Here is a 22,993-nt window from a genome sequence, read left to right as displayed (position 1 = left end):
GGGCTGGCCAGGGCCCCACCATGTGGTCCACGAATGTTCCTCTGTTGCCTCCCGCCAGGAGGGCACACCCCACAGTTTGGGGACCACTGCACTAGTGTAACAATGAGCAGAACCTGGACCCAATTCATCCCTGGTCTGAGTCCATTAAATCAATGGAATCACACCAAGGATGAAACTGCCCCAATATGTTCCAGTTACAACATAAATTTAAAAATATATTAATCAACTAACAGCATTAACTCACACCTGGAACTACTGTCATGTCAAGGGGGAAAACAGGCCCACAACATTTCATGTGCATTTGTTCTTGTGTGTGGTAAGAGGAGAAACAGGTAATGCAATAGTTTGACGCAATACCAACATTTCAATACATGGGGCAAACTGGTTAATGACTCCACAAAGTGAGTCCCTCTGCTGAATACAGTGCCTGGCGCACACCAGCTTGCACAACTGACAATCTCTATCCTAGAATTAACATCAGAAGCCAAAACTGAGGTGAATTAGAAGATCTGACTGGGATACATTTGCATCACATTTGCCTGCCTCTGGTCAGACCTAGCAGCCTTTCACACTCATGAGTAGTTACAGCCACACAAAAAGTAATATGCATGTATCAATACATCAGACCCTGGAAATAACAATGAGGCTTGGCTATTCTTAATTTCTCTCTTTTATTTATAAACCAGTGACCTATTACAAACATAACCCAGGTTTTCATTTAACACAATTTTGCAGTAAGTCACAAAACCACAGAACTAAATCTAATGTTGTCCATAGTAATGGATTTTATTTCAATAAAATCAAACTTTTAGAAAATGCATAGATTTGTGATATATGCTACAGTTTAACATAAGAAGTATTTCTGCAGTTTGGTCTAAACAGAATTAGAGAATTGCAATACAGTTATTGGATGCAGGCTCAAGATTGTCTAATAATGCATAGTACAGGTGAGTTTCATCTTACGCGCATTTAACATGCACGAATTCAGCTTTGCGCGGTCGGCAAAAAAACCCACAACAATTTTACTGTACCTGTAGGGTGGGCGATTCCACCCGTCATTACACTCAATGTAATTTTGATTATACGCGATTTTTGCTTTATGCGCTGACAGCAGAACGTAACCCCAGCGTAAGATGAGACTCGCCTGTATTACTATTCTTTTAGAATAATAAATCATGAAGTACAGTTTTGCTTGGAAGTAGTTATATAAAGTTCAGTAACTATCCTCATATTTTGTCTGACTTTATATTTTATCACTACAAATGTTTTTTTTTACTCCTGCTGATAATAGCCCACCTTAACTGATTACCCTTATTATAGTTAGTATGGCAACGCCTATTTTTTCATGTCCTCTGTGTATATATATATATCTTCCTACTGTATTTTCCATTGCATGCATCCGATGAAGTGGATTTTAGCCCACAAAAGCTTATGCTCAGATACATTTGTTAGTCTCTAAGGTGCCACAAGTACTCCTGTTCTTTTTATATCAACAGGAATACTGGAATCACAAAAGTATTATTAATACTAGAACAGACAATCTGTCTTATGAGTCTGATTTCCTGCCTCCAGTAATAGTAGTAAACAACTGAGCTGCAATTTTCAAAGCAGAGCAGAGGATTTAGCCACACACTTTTCATTAATTTTCAGTAGAAGATGTGTGGTTAATCCACTGAACTGCTTTGCAAATCTCAACCCTGATTTTTTTATGGGTCGAATTCCCCTGAAAATTCTGTAATGCTGCATATGTTGGACACCATTTTTCCCTTCTTGATTCTTACAGATAATCAGTTACAGATATATCCTGAGGCATGATGTTTTATTACCTCTTTCTGAGGCATGCATGTGATAACTGTAAATGCTATTATTGGTCATAAAATTATCTACTGTAAAGCTTTTAAAAGGAAATATTGACTTAACTTGCATCACTCCATTATGCTTTCAGCTGCACCAGTAGGACTGATTATACTGAAATCTGGTTAGAGAAGGAACTGGACTGGTGTGTGAAGGCAAAAGAGCATTAGACATGCTCATCTCAGGAGGGTAGCTTAAGTGCAAGCCACATTCAGCCTGTGCTTCATCAGATCCAGCCTTTGTATGCATAAAACAGATATCCAAGGAAATTCAAGTGGGAACCTTGCAGAACTTGCCTTAGCTAACAAAAATGGACCTGACCCTGTGATGCTCTGACTGCGCTCAATTCAACAGGGGTTAAGGCTATTCAGCACATCACAGCAACCAAAAGCATTAAAACTGAATATGAAAAGGCTGAAATACCTGCACTCCCTGGTTTACCAGTCACTGTGTTTGGAGGCAATGGTTTTCTTCGCACTTGTGTGGGCTTGGCAGGTGCTAAGGGAGGATGCCGACGGCCGGGTGCTGTAGCTACTGTATAAATATTACAAGACAGTACTGTTTAACTGTTTAACCACAAACCATGTAATCAGAAAGAGAAACAGGGCTAACAGCTTTATTTTGATTTCACAAACAAAATTTTATGGCATGTGCTTCAGCATTCGGAAGAGCAGGAAAAGTGCATGCCTGCAGGATTAAACTATGCCTTTATCAAAGCAAGACAGCCAAGACAGTCCATTTGAACTGCTCCTTTCTTTGACAGGTTACACAAATGCTTCAAAGATTCATTTAGTGTACACAGTTACTTTTGTCAAGAAGAACATTCCTGTAGGCACAACTGGATATTTTTTCTTCCAAAGGATAACCACCAGCTGAGAACATTTGGAATTCTGCAATTAAGTGTCCTATTCCCAAATCCCATCAATATTGTATTTTTTTAACTACCTTGCATCTCTGCTCATGACAAAGCTGGAATCACCCAAAAATACTAAATGATTATTTTATTTTTAACAAATTTTAAGGAAGACTTAAATAGTTTAGTTATGGAACAGGTACAGAATGGGCAGTGCAAACTTCCCTAAACTGAATGGCCAATATGGCTCGATTTTGTAAGCCCTGTTTCTCTTTTTTTACAAGCAAATTAAGTGCCAGTGTTCTATCTCAGGATTATGAACACACCACAATTTATAATTAATTTAGGAGGCTTTTATTTGCACACATTCTTTGAAGTTTTAACATCAGACAGGATTCAAAAGGAAAAGCCTTTCAAAAACATCAGTAAGAGCATAAAAGAAAATTCATGCACAGCTTCAAAGAGATGCTTTTTTTTTTCCAGATTAAATGCTAGTTAACAGAAACGCCAAAGTAGCAGTTAATATGGGTTCTTATAGTGAAGGCAGAATGATACCATGTATATATTCCTTTTCATTAAAAGCATGCAATTCCTAATATGCTTATTGGAATACAATTAGCTAGATAAAAAGTAATTTGCTGGGTGGGCCACAAAAAACTCTATTAAAGCATGAACAGAATGATTATTATTTTGACAATATGAATGCTTTAAAAAATATAGAAATTTCATGGGAATTTAATTCTTGTGAAAATTGCCAAATTGACAGCCCTGGACAGAGACAGTACACACAGAGGAAGTGCAGGCTTCCTCGTACTGCCTTTCTAATTGTCCTCAACCTTAGCCTGTAGTGTGTATCCTTATGGGTTAGATGGTAATTTAGTCTAATTTAGACCCATTTCATCCTTGGGTCTCTCCTGAGACATCCAACAAGAGTGCCAATCAGTATCAACTGTGATGGTGTTTTTGTAATGTGGCTTCTTGATCACACAGCTTGCCAAACAACCATCAAATGGTAACAACATTTGGTCCCCAGCTGATGATCTAGAAGTGTAAATTTCTTTATTCTATCACCAGCCTCCTGAGCCATGAGGACATATTTTTCTGATGAGAAATGAGAGATCCTATTTTATCTACTTCAGCAGATATAATATGTTTTGTTTTGATTTTGTCATCTAAAAAGGCAATTTTATCACTAACCTAATTTGTGAGGAACTGTGACATGGTCTTCATAATTAATCTTACCAGATTCCGGCTTCTTCCTTGTAATATTGGATTCCAGCGATATATTTGAGCCCATGAGAAAGTTGGTAAAATTCTGAACTGTTTCTTTGTCACATGCAAAATAAAAGGAAATAAAGTAAATGTATACATGACAAAACACACACACAAAAAACTCCTTTTCAAACTCTAGATAAAACAAACATGATTCTCAGAACATACACCTATCATTCATTGTTATTACACCTATTGAACCTCAAAATGTGCCAGTTGCTTTCTAGTGCAAGGAAGAAGATATTGGCTCTGGCCCCAAAGAGATGGCAACTTAATTTTAGACACAGTGCAAAAAAGGGGGCAACAAGTGGTAGAAAGGGATAGTGAGAGCAAGGACTGGGTAACAGCAGTGAGAGTCCATGGTTACTCAAGAAAAGCTAGGGTCCAACACGATAGAGAAAAAGCTTGTTTCCTTTTTCAATATATAAATTAAATGTGCTGACTCTTGTAGGGGGTCAGCTCTTTTTTCCTCCTAAAAAGACTATCTGTTCATCCCCAATATGGAACCACTGGAGATACACTGAACCAAACACAGACCATATTTGGACTACTGAAGGCAAAATGTGGGTAAAATTCAGTTTTTATATAAAGGACTGCCCTACTTACAAGTAATGTAAAGAGATTTAAAAAAAAACCACAAAGTTGAATGGCACTATAAAGATCAACATAAATATTCTTGGTACATAACTATTTTTGGAGTAACTGTTTTACATATTGACAATTAAGACACATGTAGACTAATCTTAATATGCATTCCCCTAACAAGATGAAGGTACATTTACATATCCCATTGGCTGCACAATGGCTAATGTTGGTAAAATGAGATAGAGGAGATTCACTGCAATTTTTTCACATTTTTGGACAATCCATCTGAATAGTTCTCCTGAATGTGCCCAGTATGTTATGTTAAAAACAATTAATCACAACAAAGTTTTATCACAATTTACTTTCCAAATGACTCAGAACATTGTGTACTTAAACTTAATTTGGATAACATGTCAAAGAAGTCAACTAAATTAATATAGCACAGTATCTGAAAATGAAAACCACAGTTGAATAACTATCAATTTCAAAATCAATTCCAACATGTCCATGACATTAAAAACAAAGATTTTATAAATTTAACAGCTATCATTAAGATTGTTTAAGTGTTAGATGTACTATTCCAACAGTACAAATTGGATAATTTTTTTAAGTAACTTCTTATTCACTGATCACCTTTTATGGACCTAATACTGGCAAAACTCTGACTGGCTTCAGTGGAAACAGGATCTGATCTTAAAACTAATCCTGAGACGTTTTCTGATTACTTATCAAGCTGAACAATAGCAGACTGGTTCCAGTTAAGTCTTCTAGGCAATCTTATGGCAGCTGTCTTGAGTGGCCACTGTAGCGCTACAGTAACCAGGACAGGTACAGTCTTACTGAGCATGTGATGAAACCCAATCCAAAATGATCCCAAAGTCATCAGTTATCATTACAGATGGGACCTGTCATAAAGCAGCTGCTCCAGAGACAGGCTGTGGTATGACAAACCCACCTGCTTCAGTTTCCCCTCAGTCCAGCCTTAAAAAGAGCACAGTCTCACTCACTGTCCAGTTCAAAGTCCCACCCCGGGGCATAATTTATGCATGGCACACACAATATTCTGTAGAATACGTGTGGGAAAACCATTCTCCCAGTTCCCACAGTGAAACATAGAAAAACACAGTGACTTGATTCCCCTGCCAAGGACATTACTTCAGGTCACCCACCCATGAGTTTACCAGAACTCTGTTCCCAGTTCCTTTCTGCCCTGGGTTCCAAGGCCCCAGTCTCTAGACCATCCACCTGAGCATGACTGGTCTCATGAGTTTTCTACCCAAATACAATGCAATGACTCAGGTCTTTTCAGGCTCCTGGCTCTGGCTATCCAGATCATGAAGATCATCATGCTAGCCCCTCCTAGCCCTCAGCCCTTTTCAACTTCCAGCACAGGCTTTCTGTCTCAGGAAGGTCAACAGGCTAGCCTCTCCACTGGTCTCTTACCTTTTAGCCCTTTACAGCCTCCCTGCATTGGCCCTCCAGTTTGGTAAAGTCATCAGACTAGCACCTCTGGCAATCTCCTTCCCTGCATTCCTTTCAGCTCTCTTCAGCTTCCCTGTCTCTCCTGCCTAACTGTCACTTGCCCTTTAAGTCTGTTCTCAGGCAGTTTTCCAGATCTCCCACTCTCCTCCCTTCTAGGGCTCAGATGCCCCCTTTTAAGCACAATTAGAAGGAAGTTAATCAGTCACAGGTATACTGGACCCTGCTCCCTCTTAAAGGGACCAAACAGGCCCAAGCCACAACATTCAAATCTGGAGCTGGGCGTGCTTCAAAATGTGGGAGGATGTTTGGATGCAGGATTCTGATTTGGACCCATATCTCATAATGATTATCTTTTCAAAGTACCTTTAACAGCTCTGTATTCTCCTATGATGCTCACTAATAACAGAATGCTTTGCACTTAGCTCTGATTGGGGCACAACCTCAGCTAGTGTAAGCCAGCTTAGCTCCGCTGACTCCTTGCTGAAACCAATGTGAAACTGCAAACCTCCATGATTTCAATGCAAAATAATATATCAGAGCAGGATTCCACCCCAGTTTTTCCCTAAATTTAGAAGAAGAAATTATGGTGGTTACTTGACTTCAGTGGAACTATGTTGATTTATACCAGCCATGGATCTGGCATTCTTACTAGAGAACATAAAAATAGCCATACTGAGTCAGACTAATGGTCCATCTAGGCTAGTATTCTGTTTTCTTACAGGGTCAAATGCTAGATGCTTCAGAGGGAACAGGGCAATTATCGAGTGATTCATCCCACACAGATTAATTTGCTCCATTCTCACTGCTACTTCCCTTTCAACAGCATCTTCTGCTATTTTTATGTATGTAGTGACAGGGTCAGGCCAGAGGGCTACAGGAGATTGATCGAAAGTAGATACATTAGCCCCAGATTAAGCAGGTCCCTGTTCCCTGAGTAAGATAATGGGCTGTTCCAGAACAATCAGAAAGTTGCTGGAACCAATTATGGCAGGCAGGCTAATGAAGACACCTGGAGCCAATTAAGATGCTACTAGAATCAATTAGGACAGGCAGGCTAATCAGGGCACCTGGTTTAAAAAGGACCTGACCTCACTTCAGTCAGTGAGGTGTGTGTGAGGAGTTGGGAGCAAGAGGTGTGCAAGGAGCTGAGAGTGAGAAAGCTTACGGCTGGAGGACTGAGGAGTACAAGCGTCATCAAGCATCAGGAGGAAGGTCCTGGGGTGAGGAAAAAGGTGTTGGGAGGAGGCCATGGGGAAGTAGCTCAGGGAGTTGTAGCTGTCACAGGAAACACTGTAGATAGCTGCTATTCACAGGGCCCTGAGCTGGAACCCAGAGTAGAGGGTAGGCCTGGGTTTGCTCTAAACCTCCAACTCCCTATTTGATCCAGGAGGAGTTGACCTGGAGTATGGGTCCCACCAGAGGGGAAGGTCCCTGGCCTGTTCCCTGACCCACTAGGTGGGTCAGCAGAGACTGCGGGGATTGTTCTCCTCCCTTTCCCCAAGCTGGCCAGTGATGAGGTTAGCTGAGTGAATGGCAGGTTTGAGCCACTGGCAAAAGCAGCCAAACCGAGGGCTGTCGCGAATCTCTGAGGAGAGCAAATCCGCCAATAAGCACAGGACCCACCAAGGCAAAGGAGCAACTTTGTCACAATATATATAAAAAGATAATGCAACATTTTATTGGATAAAATAAAATTCTATGCTTTCAGGCTAAAAAGACCTTTCTTCATAACACTTGTTGTCAAGAACTAATATGATTATAAATATCTTCTGCTAATGTATATGGTGTTTGGTAACAATGCATGAAACAATAACAAATCTAGTCTCAACAAAAACCACTGCAATTTTCTCCACTGTCTAATCTTTACTTAGCCACTACTTTAGGGTGAAATTCATCCCTATGCAGAGGGACAACACAAGGTCTGTGTACCACTTAAGCACTTTTTGAAGGAGCAGGGAGAACTGTTGTGGAGGAAGCAGTGGCACTGGAATGGGGGTGTGGGAGCAGAGGTCATAAGGAATTGTAGGAGGAGACTCTTTCTTCTGAGGAGAGAGAAGAACAGCTGCCAGTAGAGTTAGGAGAAGAACAATATATTCATCTTCAGTGTATTTCATTAAGAATGACCCCACCTGACTTCAGTTCTCTACACTGAGTCACACTACCACTCAGTCACATACAGATCCACAAACTGGAAATGGCTCAAACCAAAACCCTGAATCCAATTGACTCTGAACTTCAGGAAGTTCAAAATCCAGAACTGGGTTTTGTGTTCTCAGGCTTGTTTCCCCTGCAAGTATAGACCATGTTTATATCTGAGAGTGACTGAGTCAAATAGAATTCTTCTGTGTACTCCCATTCCTGCATGCCTCCATCCTTACCTCCCAAAAAGGATTTAGTGACTATAAAAATACAATTTGATCCTCAGTGTTGGTTAGTCATCCCTAATTTTCAATAAAAACTTGGAAGGCACAACTGGATGTGATCTATTCAGCCAATATCCATACTTTCCACTGGGTGGCTTTCCTGTTTAGTTCTTGAAAAATCCTGTCTCCATCCTCAAGTTCTCACCTGCTTTCTCATCTTCTGCCAGTGGGTTTCTGGGTAGTTTGAACTAAAAAAGCAACTTCACAATGTCAGAATTTGAATATTTGAGGTTAATAAAACTAACATTTACTGACAATATCTCCAAAGAAAACTGTTGTTCGTTGCCCAAACAGAAGGTAGATCTGTTACTGTTATAACCTTAGTCCCAGATTTGGACCTTAGCATCCAAAATATGGGGGTTAGCATGAAAACCTCCAAGCTTAGCTACCAGCTTGGACCTGGTACTTGCTGCCACCACCCAAAAAATTAGAGTGTTTTGGGGCACTCTGGTCCCCCTGAAAAACCTTCCCTGGGGACCCCAAGACCCAAATCCCTTGAGTCTCACAACAAAGGGAAATAATCCTTTTTCCCGCCCCCCTCCAGGTGCTCCTGGAGAGATACCCAGACACAAGCTCTGTGAAACTACACAGAGTGCCTCCCCCTCTCTGTTCCCAATCCTGGAAACAAAAAGAACTTTCCTATTCCCCCAGAGGGAATGCAAAATCAGGCTAGCAAATCCAACACACACACAGATCTCCCCCCTGATTTCTTCCTCCCACCAATTCCCTGGTGAGTACAGACTCAATTTTCCTGAAATTTCCCAGTAAAGAAAACTTCAACAGGTCTTAAAAGAAAGCTTTATATAAAAAGAAAGAAAAATACATACAAATGGTCTCTCTGTATTAAGGTGATGAAATACAGGGTCAATTGCTTAAAAGAATATTGAATAAACAGCCTTATTCAAAAAGAATACAAATCAAAGCACTCCAGCACTTATATTCATGCAAATACCAAAGAAAAGAAACCATATAACTTACTATCTGATCTCTTTGTCCTTACACTTAGAAACAGAAGATTAGAAAACAGAACTACTTCTCCAAAGCTCAGAGAAAGCAGGCAGACAGCAAACAAAAGACTCAGACACAAACTTCCCTCCACCCAAAGTTGAAAAAATCCGGTTTCCTGATTGGTCCTCTGGTCAGGTGCTTCAGGTGAAAGAGACATTAACCCTTAGCTATCTGTTTATGACAGTTACTCTCTTGACATTCTGCTGGTTCTCAGAGTGCTCATTACTTTCTGGTTATATTAGATATTGTGACAAACCCAGGCCAGTGGGGTGCAGGAGTTTGGTCCTATTGGCATCCAGTGGGGGTGGGTGGGCCTGGGGTGGAGGGTGGGCGGGGCGTGTGCAGGAGTTTGGTAGAGGGCAAATATACTGGTCCTATTGGCATCCAGCGGGGGTGGGCGGGCGAAGCCCGCCCACTTCTAAAGGGCCTCCCCCAGCCTAAGGGGAAGACCCACAGGTCTGGGACACCAAATAATTACGGGGGACAACTAATGAAAAAAACAGGATCGGGAGTGAGGTCATAGGGCTAAACGAAGGGAACCCGATGGGGACACCGAGCAGAGAACCCCGGACAACGCCCACTGCTCCTCGAAGGCGTCAAGGGAGCCAGTGGACGCCGCCCAGAGGAACTCAGCCCGGATGCGTGAGCAGACGGAGGAACGGAAATAGGCCCTACAGTCGCAGGAAATCCCGTCGGCCAACCTCCTCTCCCTGGTGTTGTAGATGGCCAGTTTGGCCAGGGCCAAGAGGAGGTTGAGAAGGAGATCCCGTGACTTCGTGGGGCCACGGATGGGGAGCGTGTAGATAAAAAGGTGAGGGGAAAAGTGCAACCAAAAACGCAGGAAAATATTCAGGAGGAGCCGGAACAGGGGCTTCAACCTGGCGCACTCCAAATAAACGTGCGCCAAGGTCTCCTTCTCCCCACAGAAAGGGCAGGTGCTAGGGACAGATGTGAACCGCGCCAAGTACACGCCCGTGCTCACGGCTCCGTGAAGGAGCCTCCAACTGATATCCCCGGCGGGCCTCGGGACCAGGGCAGAGTACAAGCTGGCCCACCGGGGCTCCTCACCCTCGAGAGGCGGCAGGAGGTCCCGCCATTTGGTATCGGGGCGGGATGCGAGGGTGAGGTAGTGAAGGGTATGGAGCACGAGCGAGTACAGATGTTTCCGTGGCGCGGTCTGGAACAAAACCGGCTGCAGATCATGCAGCCGGCTGGCAGTGAAAGGGTGAGGGGGCCGATTGGGTCCACGGGGCAGGGGCCCGATAAAAATGTCCACGGGGCCTGGGGTGGAGGGTGGGCGGGGCGTGCCCTCTCGCAGGACCCGGTCGAGGTAAGCCTGAGCAGCGGGCAGTAAAACGGCCTTCACCTCCTGAAGTACGCGCTGGGGAGTACGAGGTCTGGAGAGCCCCATGCGCTGAGCGAGCGTCAGGGGATCCAGCCAGTCTCCCCGGTCGTAGTCCAGGAGGTCTCCGACCCTGGTGACTCCCGCCGAGACCAACCTCTGGCACACCGTGGGGGACTCCGCCACCTGCACACGAAGCTGGGGATTGTGTAGCAGGGGCTCCGCGAGGAGGTCAACCCCCACGGTGGCCGCCACGGACCTGGTCGTTGAAAAGAGCTTCCAGGTCCGGAGGAGGTCTTGGTAGAAGACCGGCAGCCCGGAGAGGTCTCGCGGAAGACCTCTCGGATGGAGGTAAAAGAGCTGCCGGTCGTATCGGAGCCCTCGAAAGCGGCGGAGGAAGGCGTGCGCCAATACGCTCCACGCCGGACTACCCGCACCAAACAGGAGCCTCTGCAGGGCCTGGAGGCGGAAGACATGGACCTGAGCGCGTAAGCACTTCAGGCCCTGCCCCCCCTCCTCCAGGGGCAGGTGGAGGACCCCTGCAGAGACCCAGTGCGTCCCTGGCCAAAAGAACTCCAGAATCACAGTCCGGAGGTTGGCCAGGAAACCTGGGGCCGGGACCAGGGTGTTGAGTCGGTACCAGAGCATGGACATGACCAGTTGATTAAGCACCAGTGCCCTCCCCCGAAGGGAGAGGCACCGGAGTAGTCCTGTCCATTTCCGGAGCCGCTCCGTCACCCTGCCCTGCAAATCCTGCCAGTTCTCCGGCGGAGACGGATGCGTGGCAGAAAGGTAAACGCCGAGATAGAGCAGCGGACCCGCGCTCCACCTGATGGCCTGAAGCGCAGGTGGGAGAGAGCTCGCCTGCCACCCGTCCCCGACCACCAGGCCAGAGCTCTTGACCCAGTTGACCCGGGCGGAGGAGGCCGCCGAGTACACAGCCTGGCAAGCCTCCACCCGCGCCAAGTCGCCCGGGTCCTGGACCACGAGGAGCACATCGTCGGCGTATGCCGACAGGACCAGCCGCAGCCCCAGCTCCCGAAGCACCAACCCCGTCAACCTCTTGCGGAGGAGACAGAGGAAGGGCTCGATCGCCAGAGTGTACAGCTGGCCCGAGAGGGGGCACCCCTGCCGCACTCCCCGCCCGAAGCTGACCGGCTCGGTCAGGGTCCAGTTGAGCCTGACCAGACACTCCGCAGAAGCGTACAGCACCTGGAGAAAACCCACAAACAGGGGTCCGAAGCCGAACGCTTGCAGAGTGCCCAGGAGATACCCGTGATCCATCCGGTCGAACGCCTTCTCCTGATCCAGGGACAAGAGGGCGAACGACAGACCATCCCTACACCCCAATTCCAGAAGGTCCCGGACCAGATACAAGTTATCAAAGATGGTGCGGCCCGGGACGGTGTAGGTCTGGTCTGGATGGACCACGTCCGCCAGCACGGACCCTAGCCGCATTGAGATGGCCTTCGCAACAATTTTGTAGTCCGTGCTGAGGAGCAAGACGGGACGCCAATTCCGTAAGTCGCGGAGGTCCCCCCTCTTCGGCAATAAGGCCAGCACGGCTCGCCTGCACGAGAGAGGGAGGACCCCGCTCTGCAAAGCCTCGGCCCAGACGGTGACCAAGTCTGGGCCGAGGACGTCCCAGAACACGCGGTAGAACTCCACGGTCAGCCCGTCCAAGCCCGGAGATTTATTGGTGGGCATGTGACGGAGGGCCTCCGAGAACTCGGCCAGAGTGAGAGGCAGCTCTAGCCGGTCCCGGTCGCCCGTGCTGACCGTCGGGAGCCCGTCCCAGAGCACTCTGCAAGCGTTAGGATCGGTCGGATCCGGGGAGAAAAGAGTGGTGTAGAAGGCCCTGGCCCTCTGGCACATCTCCGCCGGATCCGTGAGGGGGGTGCCGTCCTCCGCCAGGAGGCAGGTGACGTGCTTCTTGGCCCCCCTCCTTTTCTCCAGGGCGTAGAAGAAGCGGGAGCCGCGATCCATCTCCCGAAGGAGGTGGATGCGGGATCGAACAAAAGCACCCCGGGCCCGATGGTCTTCGAGGGCTCGGAGCTCCTCCCGCTTCTCCCGGCACGCTCCGCAGAGGGATGGATCCTCGGGGTTGACGGCCAGACGCCTCTCCAGCTCCAAGACCTCCCGCTCCAACTGCCCTATCGCCGCATCCCTCCGTCGGCTGGCACCCCGAGTGTAGTCACGGCAGAAGAGCCGGGCGCGCACCTTCCCCAGATCCCACCACCGCCGCACCGAGGAAAAGGCGCGCCTCTGCCCTCGCCAGGCCAGCCAGAACTCCCGGAAGGACACCACAAAGCCCGCATCCTCCAGCAAACTATTATTAAAGTGCCAATAGGCCGGCCCCGGCCTCTCCGCGCAGAGAGAGGCCGTCACGGTGGCAAGGTGGTGATCCGAAAAGGGGGCCGGCCGAACGCTGGGGGAGTGGGCCCGTGAAAGGTGGAAACGTGACAGGTAAATACGGTTCAGCCGGGAGTGGCATGACCGATGGGCCTCCACCCGGACGAAGGTGAACGTCGAGATGTCGTCTGGGTGGTGGTCGCGCCAGACGTCCACCAGGGAGTGGCGGTCGACAATCTCCCGGAGGACGTCCGCAGCTGCCGGGCACTGCTCGGTCCCCGAGCGGTCCCGTTCCTCGAGGGTGGTGTTAAAATCCCCTCCCAGGACCAGGCACTCACGAGGATCCAGGGAGCCAAGGAAGGCGGACGCCTGCTGATAAAAATGTAGCCTCTCCGGGGCCGATGTCGGGGCGTAAACGTTGACGAGATTAACCACAAGCCCCTCCACACGGACCCGGAGGTGCAGCAGGCGACCCGGCACAGCCTCGGCGACCCCTAGCACCTCGGGCCGTAGGTCGGGGGAGAACAGGGTCGCCACTCCAGCCGCGCAAACAGAGAAGTGGCTAAAATAGGCCCCGTCCCCCCACTCCAGCCGCCAGCTAGCTTCAGCGGCAGGATCCGTATGGGTCTCCTGCAGGAAAACCACAGAGTACCCCCCCTCCCGGAGGAAGGAGAGCACCTGGCTCCTGCGGAGACCCATCCTACAGCCTCGGGTGTTTAAGGTGGCAAGGATGATCGGCGCCATGAGGAGGGCTGGGGGTGATCCTCGCTGGCAGACACGCCCACGGCCTCCGGCAGGCCGCGCAGCAATCCGTGACCAACCCCGAAGGTGAGTAAGGAGTCACGGAAGACACGGACCCGCCGGTAGGCCGCGGCGGTCTGCTTCCCGGTCCTCCTACCCTCCCCCATGAGGGCCCTCGCGGCCCGGAGGACCTGATGGAAATCCCCCCACCGCTGGAGCGCAAGATGGACTTTGTTCCGGGAGCCACGGACGTCCTCGAGGAACTCCCGCAGCTCCTCTCTCAGCGCATGGGGGGGTGGGGTCACTGATCGATGACTGGCCCCCAGTGGGGCCCCTGTCACAGCCCCGTGGCCCACTGAGGCGGGTAGGCAGGGGGCAGATCCCCAACGTGGCAGCAGATGGACCGACGCCACACGACCCGCCCCGCTCCCAGAATCAAGAAGGGGCGGTGGAAGGGGAACAGCAGCCCCTGGGGGGTCGGGACAGGAAAGAACTAGTGAACCCGCTCCCTGGGAGGGATTGCCAGGGGCGGCACTGACATCACAGGAAGTGGGGGGGATAAGGACAGGGCCAACAGGAGTAGGGCGTGGATCAGGGAGAGAATCCAGGAAGGAGGTAGAAGCAGGATCCGGAGCCTCCATAGGTGAGACGCCGGAAGGTGGCTCCTCCTGGCCAGGCTCAAGGATCTGGGAAGTGGGCAGGGGACCCCTAACGATGCCGGGCTCAGCCACTGTGGCACGTGCGGCAGCCTCGGCACCCAGAGAGAGATGGTGGTCAATGGGGTCCCCGCTGAGGAAGGAGGGCGGGTCCTCCACACCCAAGAGGGTCACCCCCTGGGAAGCGGGTCTCGGCAGCAGGGCACTGGCCGTCGCCCCAAGGGGCTCGGCGGCCGTCAACAGAGTGCCACCCACAGCCGAGTCGAGGGAAGATTCCAGGGGACCCTCAGAGGTGGGAGCAGAAACAGCGGGTAGGGGAAGGGAACCCAGGGACAGGGGGGATGTAGTGAGGTCGCCCAGATCGAGGCCCGCCGGCAGAGGGTCGTCCTCCCCCTGCGTGACCGGGGTCAAACCCAGGGCCTCGATTTCTGCGTAGATGGGAGGGAGATCACAGTCCACCACCCCAGGGCCCTCCCTGCCAGCACCCGAGGCGATACCCACCGCGGCACTCTCAGAGGCTTCAAGTGGGAAGGGGGCGAGAGAGGCTCCCTCGGGGGCATCCACAGGAAGGGACCCCGGAGGAGGGGCGGTGTCACCTTCCGGTGCTGCCACAGCATCCCCAGCCAGCTCCACACAACGGGAGTCATCAGGGGGCAAGGCGGAAGACTCGACATCGGCGCCCCCCTTCCTGCTCTTCCGGGGGGCCTCCGAATCCGAAGTATGTAAAGAAACTCGAGCCTTCCGCTTGCCCCGCTTCCCCTGCACTAAGGACCAGCCCTCCATGGCATCATCCGGGGGCAGGCTAACAGGGGTCGGCTCGGGGGGCAAGGGCAATGGCTCAGGGACTCGAGGAGGCAGTGGTGGGACAGCAGAAACCGGGGAGGATTCCCCCTGGGACGGGCCCTCTCCCACGGCCGGCGGTAGCCCCGCCACACCCTCCTCCACAGAGGTGGACCGAGAAGGAGGAGGAGGGGCAGCTTCGGGTGCCGGGCAGCTAGGGGGACCGGCGATGACAGGGCCGGCGCCTTGCCGGGGCTCGGGGGTCCCGGACACTCCTCCGTGCTGGGCCAAGGGACAGTCCCTCCGGACGTGCCCCATCGCCCGGCAGAGGTAGCACCGGGCCTCCCCCGTTGAGTAATGCACCCGGTAGTGGGCTCCCTGGTAAGGGACCAGAAAGGACCCCTCGAGCGCCTCTCCGCCACGCGCCGCCGGCAGCAGTTGAAGCTGCACTTGCCGGCGGAACGAGAGAACATGACGGAGGGCGGGGTCCTTGCAGCCCAAGGGGAGAGGGCTGATGACAGAGACGGGGCGTCCCAGGGCAGAAAGGGCGGGCAGCAGGGCGGCATTGGGCAGGAAGGGAGGGACGGAGGTCAAGAGCAAGCGGACCCCCAGGTCTTCTAACGGCTCCAGGGGGACGAACACGCCCCCCACCGCCAGGCCCGTCTCTACCGCCTCCTGGGCGGCAGCCTCCGATGCCAGGAAGAAGACCACCTTCCCGTACATTTTGGAGGCTGCCACGATGGCCGTGGGCCCCACTACCCTGGCCAACGCCCGCACGTAGGTCTCCACGTGGGGCGAGGCGGGCACCAGGAGGCAACGGACGCCGTGCTTCCTGGTCAAAGTGGGAAAGGGGCCCCGGCCGCTGTAGATGTTGGCGGAAGCAGCGGGCGGAGGAGCAGCAGCAGGCGGGGGGGCCGCCGCCACCTGGGCGTACGCCCTGGGGGCCGGGGGAGGGACACCTGCAGAGCTGGTGGAGGGAACAGCGGGGAGGGACGCCGCAGCCAGTAGCGGGGCTGCGGCAGCGGGGGCAGTCTCCGCCATGGAGGGCCTGGCCTTTCTAGCGGGGCCCTTACCCTTCTTCCCACCCCGACCCTTCCCACCGGCTGGGGGGGGCTCCCCCCGAATCAGAAGGGGCGAGAGAAGTGGCAGCAACGGAGGTCTCCCCAGTACTCGCCGCCGCCGGTGTCCCAGCAGGGGCGGTGGTAGGTGGATCGGCAGCGGCGGTCGAGGTAGAAGCTTGGGCAGTGGACACGGGGGCAGGTGGAGGAGGGGTAGTGGGAGCATCGCGAGGGGTCTCCCCCGCCGCATCCCCCGCCATAACAAGGGCGGGGAGGGGGACAAACAGCGAGGGGAGGGGAGGGAGAGGAGGCGGCCACCCTTCCCCGCTAGGCTGCAGGCAGGGGAGGAGGGCGCCAGAAGGGGAAGGCTAAAGGGGCGTAGGGAGCAACCAAGGACTAAGGATGGGATTGTTGCAGGGCACCAACGCAGAGGGGGGTTCCGGCTCCTCCAGTTGCACTAGGGGAGCGGGGGGGCAACGGCAGAGGGGGGTGTGCAGTGAACAAGGGGGAACCAAATGGGGAAGGGCACAAGCGCCTGAGAGGGGGCGTGGGCGCATGGGGGGGAACCGATCAGGGCTGGGGGAGCACAGGGTGGGGGGAAAGGGCGAGCTGAGATTGGGGTAGAGGGACCACGGGGACAGCTACAGGGCCGGGGCAGAACTATCAGGCAACAGAGGGAAATAGGTGGGGTGGACAAATGTGGCAAAGGGCAGGGGGTCAGTCCAGTATGAGGGGGGAGGTGGTGCACCCACAGGCACTTGTGCCAAAAAGTCAATGGTTGGCTGCTGCTGCTGCAGGCCCAAATGGTGGAAGTGGGCGTGGTGAGCCAGGCGAGCAGCTCAGTCCCAGAGGCAGAAGTCCAAAGCAGAAGGAAAACAGCCAGCGGGGGTGGTGGAGGGGGCAACGATGGTGGTGGGGGCGAAGGGGGACACGGATGGACTGGGGACAGGCTCCACGCCACACCCCCGGTGCCCCAGCGGACACAGTCCAAACCCCCACCACAAGAGCACAGTTTGAAAAAGACTCAGTCCAGAAAAGCCCCCTCCACAGTGGTCTTCATACTGTCTCCAGCAGCGGGTGGTCCTCTTCTCCTTCCTCTCCTCCTCCGGGCACCAACAGCTCCCCAGCAACAGCCACAGTAGGCCCAGCAGCTCCAGGTGGTGGTGGTCTGGCGTCCAGGCAGGAGTGACCCCGCTCAGAGGGTGGTGGTCTCAGCAACAAGAGCTGGGGTCCCTTACTCCCCTCTTCTCTGGGAAGCAGGCCAGCAGCCCCCCCACCCCAAGGTACTGTAGGTGGAATAACAGCAGTAACTGAGGTGGTGGGGGGAACCACCAGCCAGCCAGCAAACAGACAGCAGAGAGAGGGGTAGGTGGTGGTGTCTAGCCCAGCCAGGGAAGCAACAGGAGCAGGAACAGCAGCAGAAACAGCAGCAGCGAGGGCCCAGCGCCCAGCAGGAACAGCAGCAGCAGTAGCAGCCCTCTCCCTCCTTCCTCTACAGCAGAGTGGTAGAAGAGAGATTTCTGGCCACAGGAGAAGCAGGCTTCTGTTCTCTGAGTGACCAGAGCAGGGGCTGCACTAGAGTAGTCAGAACTTGCTAGAACCAATTATGAAAAACAGGCTGATTAGAACACCTCCAGCCAATGAAGGCAGGCTAATCAGGGCACCTGGGTTTTAAAAGGAGCTCTCTCCAGTCAGATGGGGAGGAGCCAGAGGAGAGGAAGTGCGTGTGAGGAGCTGGGAGCAAGAGACACAAGGAGCTGAGACTGAGAGGGTGTGCTGCTAGAGGACTAAGGAGTACAAGTGTTATCAGACACCAGGAGGAAGGTCCTGTGGTGAGGATAAAGAAGGTGTTTGGAGGAGGCCATGGGGAAGTAGCCCAGGGAGGTGTAGCTGTCACACAGCAGTTACAAGAGGCACTATAGACAGCTGCAAATCCATAGGGCCCTGGGCTGGAACCCGGAGTAGAGGGTGGGCCCAGGTTCCCCCCAAACCTCTCAACTCCTGACCAAACACAGGAGGAGTTGATCCAGACTGTGGGGGGAGATCACTGAGGTGAGCAAATCTGCCAATAAGTGCAGGACCCACCAAGGTAGAGGAGGAACTTTGTCACAATATCTAAAGTCATACTCACACACAGCATAATTATACTCTTAGACAATTAACAAATGATGCATTTCATTTCCCAAATTAACTGATTGATATATACACACACACACACATTCCCCAGTATTTAAATTTCTGGCTGACCTACTGAACCTCCTGTAAATTATCATTATTTAGGGAATTAGACATCCAGTAATCCTCACACCTAGAAAGGTATGATTTCGCTCAAATTCTGATTTAGTTATAAAAGGAGATGGGTTTGGACAATGCATATTCTTTAGATTTCAAAGTACTCTACAAAGATGGCTCAGAATTATTACTCCCATTTTACAGATAGGGAAACTGGCGCTCTGAAGTGTCAAGTGACTCACCCAAGGTCACACAATTAATCAGTGACAGAGCTGGGATAAGAACCCAGGTCTCTTAATTTCTAGTCTGGTATCCTGTCACAGAACTGCATTGCCTCTCAAAGCCACCCCATATAACTGATGTGATTGCAGTGTACTTTCAGATTTATAGCACTGAAATAACTCTTTACATGATATATGTTAACTAACTCTCACACAGCAGAGGACTCAAAATGGCGTTACAGGTCAGGCATGAGATCCATTGATGGGTCTGTATGCAAGCATCCCTAGAGGGTGCGGGGCCAGGACAAATCAGCCTCTGCCAGCTTGGAGGCCCCGCTTTGCATGGGCGACTGGGCAGAGTCCCAGTTGTGTGGGACAGCAGCCAAGACCCTGGTTGCATGGAGGGGACTGCAGCATCCCCTGCATGCCTAGTTCCCTCGCCTATGTCTTCCAGGACCAACTATGCTGGGCAATCGCACCGGCGCATGGGGCCCCCCAAAGCGCAGGGCCTGGAGTGGTTGGCACGATTTGCCCTACCCAAGGGATGTCTCTGTCAGTGTGAGTAAAGATCACACAGTTCAATATCTGTCTGAAACAGAAAAATATGCTGAACACCATGAGACATAGGGGAATTATGTTCTAGTTTACTATGCTATCCCAGAGCTAAATAATCAATACAATATGTAGGCACATTGACAAAACCATTGAACTGCCCACCATGCCAAACACAGCTAAATTAGGTCATCTTGAAGAAAACAAGCCGATCTTATATGACAACTTATATGGCATTTAATTAGGCAGTATGGAAAAACAAATCCAGGGTTTCCAGGAGAAAGGACAACAGAGCCACAACACTGGCATGGTTGTTCTGTTTTTCCTGTTGCCTGATTAAATGGAGTTCAAAGTTGCAAGTCAGTGTGGTTTTGTTCATTACTTCAAGGATTTAGTGGTATTTGGACTATCCAACACCATGCTGTTTGTCATGGTATCTGTCAGTCTAGAGTAATGGTTTATCAGGAGAATTTCTTCTCAGCACATTCACATTTTGAACAGGGATGTGTGTGGCTGACAGTATTTGCGTGTGTGTTTATATTTTTCTCTGACTTTAATCATGCCTCCTAGAAATACTCATGCAACCTGGAATAACACAATATCTAGCATCCCCCACCCCAATTGCAGAAATACCACAAGACCACCAAATCTCACTTTATTTTCACAACATAAATGGCTTTTGCCAGCACATGGGGTGGGGTGAGTTTATGAAATGACTAACTAAACTACCTAAACTCTTGAGTCCTGTAGAGCCTGAGCACACAGCTCTAGTTTTAAAGGTGGGGAAAAAAGGGCAGCACATACAGAGGGTGGCTATTGTGACAGAAGCAGGCCATTCAGTTCCTGCACAAGGAGAATGCTATTTTGTAGGAGAGTTGTTGAAAACAACAAATATACCATGCTAGTACATTGTGCAGCGCTTTAAATTGCCAAGATCAAATAAATATAAATGAGGCATTAAGAAAACCACATTTTCCATTATGACAAAAATTTTGTAGATTAAGAAAAATAAGCAGGGAATCATATTTAAAGAAAATTATAGAAAATGTTGCCTCACATTAGGAAAAGAATTAAAAAAAAGTTATTCAAAAGGATGCTGTCTGGGTCCCATTTCCACAGTCAGTTTAACACCTGGCACCAGAGCCAAGAATGCAATCAGCCAAAAGGCCGAAAAAAGCCAGCCAGGAAGCCAGCAGTCTCATATGCTGCTGCTGGAAAAATACATTCCACAGGTTAGCATCTGGATCCTCCAGCTGCCAAGCACACTCTGCATGGGGCAGCATATCTTGGCACTGATGCCACAGGTCAATGACAAAGAAGAACTGGAGCACAGTCCAAGAACACTACCAGCAAGGATGGAGAAAGAAGAAGAGCCCAGCTGGTATTAGAATGACAGACTAGCCAGGGTTCTTCAGTAACCACACTGTTCAGGGGAGAAAAATTATGATATGTCTAAAGGCTTTATAAAGTACTGTACAAGCCCTCCATTTAAACATCCAACATTTAGGCCCTGACTGGCACTACCAGAATAACTATTGTAGCCTAAATGTTGCACATTTAAATTCAGTGGCTTATAGAATACTTAAACAGTACTTTGAAAAGAGAGTTAATATAGCAAACAATATTAAATACATAAAACTGCTAAATTTATATTACTGATTTAATTTGCTTTTGTCCATATTTGTTTGAAGGACACAAAAGATGACCTCAGCTAATGCTAGATATTTAGAGGAGAAATGGAAAATTACAATAGGGTCAAAGAATCAATAAAAGGGAATTTAATGGGGGAATCTGCTCAACATCTTAGATGTCTATACACAAATGCAAGCAGCATGGGGAGTAAATAGGAAGAACTGGAAATCTTGGTACACAAGGTAAACTATGACTTAATGAGCATCACTCAGACTTGGTGGGGTAAATCTCATGACTGAAATATTGGTAGAGGGGTATAGTTTGTTCAGGAAGAACAGGCAGGGAGGAGGTGCTTGCATTATACATCAAGAATATATATTCTTGTTCTGAGGTCCACAAAAAACGGAGAGGCAGACTAGTTGAAAGTCTCCGCGTAAAGATAAAAGGGAAAGAAAAACAGGATGATGTCATGGTAGAGGTCTACTACAGACAACCAAATCAAGAGGAGGATGTGGATGAGGCATTTCTAGAATGAATTGTAGTAATGGGGGACTTTAATTACCCAGAAATCTGTTGGAAAAGTAATACGACAAAACATAATTGCTGTTGAGTTCTTAGATTGTAGTGGGGACAAGTTCTTGTTTCAGAAGGTGGAGGCAGTAAACAGGGGGTACCATTTTAGATTTAACTTAACAAGGAGGGATCGGTACAAATCTGAAGGTAGAAAGCAATGTGGCTGAAAGTAATTCCGAAATGATAGATTTCATGTTTTTAAGGAAAGGAAAGAGTAAGAACAGCATAATAAGGATAATGGACTTTAAAAAAGCAGACTTTAACAAACTCAGAGAACTGGTAGATAAGGTCCCATAGGAAGAAAAGCTAAGGGAAAAAAGCATTCAGGAGAGCTGGCAGTTTCTAAAAGAGACAATACTAAGGGCCGAATTGCAAATTATCCCAATGTGAAGGAAAAAAGGAATAATAGGGGCCAAAATGGCTCCATCAGCAGCAATTTAATGACCTAAAATAAAAAAGGAATCCTACAAGATGTGGAAACATGGACAAATTGCTATGGATGAATACAAAAGAACAACACAAGAATGTTGGAACAAAATCAAAGAGGTTAAGGCATGAAATGAGTCACACCTAACAAGGGACATAAAGCGCAATAAGAAGAGGTTCTATACATACTATTAGCAGCAAGAAAAAAATGAAGAAAAGAGCAGGTCCATCACTTCGTTGGGAAGGAGAGCTAATAACAGATGACAGCAAGCAGCCTCTAAGGTGTTTAATCCTTAATTTGCTTCAATGTTCACTAAAGAGGTTAATTATGACCAGATGCATAACATAATTGATAAGAACAAGCAAGGAAAGAATACAAGCCATATTAGGAAAAGAACAGGCTGAAGAATATTTAGATTAGTTATATGTATCTAAGTTGGCAGGGCCTGATGAAATTTAACCCAGGGTATTTAAGAAACTAGCTGAACCAATCTAGGAACTGTTAGGAATTATCTTTGAGAACCCCTGGAGGTCAGGTGAGGTCCCAGAAGACTACAGAAGGGCAAACATAGTACCTATCTTTATAAAAGGGAGCAAAGAGGACCCAGGGAATAGACCAGTCATCCAAACTTCAATACCTGGAAGTTCTGCGCTGCATCCTAGGGTGCTAAAGGAGTTGGCAGATGTGATTGCAGAGCCATTGGCCATTATCTTTGAAAACTCATGGCAATAGGGGGAGGTCCCAGATGACTGGAAAAAGGCTAATGTAGTGCCCATATTCTGAAAAAGAAAGGAGGATCTAAGGAACTACAGGCCAGTCAGCCTCACCTCAGTCCCTGGAAAAATCATGGAGCAGGTCCTCAAGGAATCAATTCTGAAGCACTTAGGGGAGAGGAAAGTGATCAGGAAGAGTCAGCATGGATTAATCAAGGGCAAGTCATGCCTGACTAA

At 49.5% G+C, this 22,993-nt stretch overlaps 1 protein-coding gene across 26 annotated transcripts in view; it reads right to left on the bottom strand.

The window, feature by feature from the left end:
* ABI3BP (ABI family member 3 binding protein) overlaps positions 1 to 22,993 on the bottom strand; it is a 319,764-nt gene that overhangs the window by 52,899 nt on the left and 243,872 nt on the right. For all 26 annotated transcript variants that reach the window (XM_030582778.1, XM_030582662.1, XM_030582833.1 and 23 more), the window contains 2 exons: positions 3,950 to 4,033; positions 2,278 to 2,388 (listed from right to left, as the gene is read on the bottom strand). In XM_030582778.1, coding sequence (XP_030438638.1) covers positions 2,278 to 2,388; positions 3,950 to 4,033 — 195 coding nt within the window. The remainder of the gene's footprint in view (positions 1 to 2,277; positions 2,389 to 3,949; positions 4,034 to 22,993) is intronic.

Source organism: Gopherus evgoodei, chromosome 1 (assembly GCF_007399415.2).
Source record: "Gopherus evgoodei ecotype Sinaloan lineage chromosome 1, rGopEvg1_v1.p, whole genome shotgun sequence".
Taxonomy (NCBI): domain Eukaryota; kingdom Metazoa; phylum Chordata; order Testudines; family Testudinidae; genus Gopherus; species Gopherus evgoodei.
Note: the sequence above shows the minus strand (reverse complement) of the source record. Positions and strands in the feature narration are given on the sequence as shown.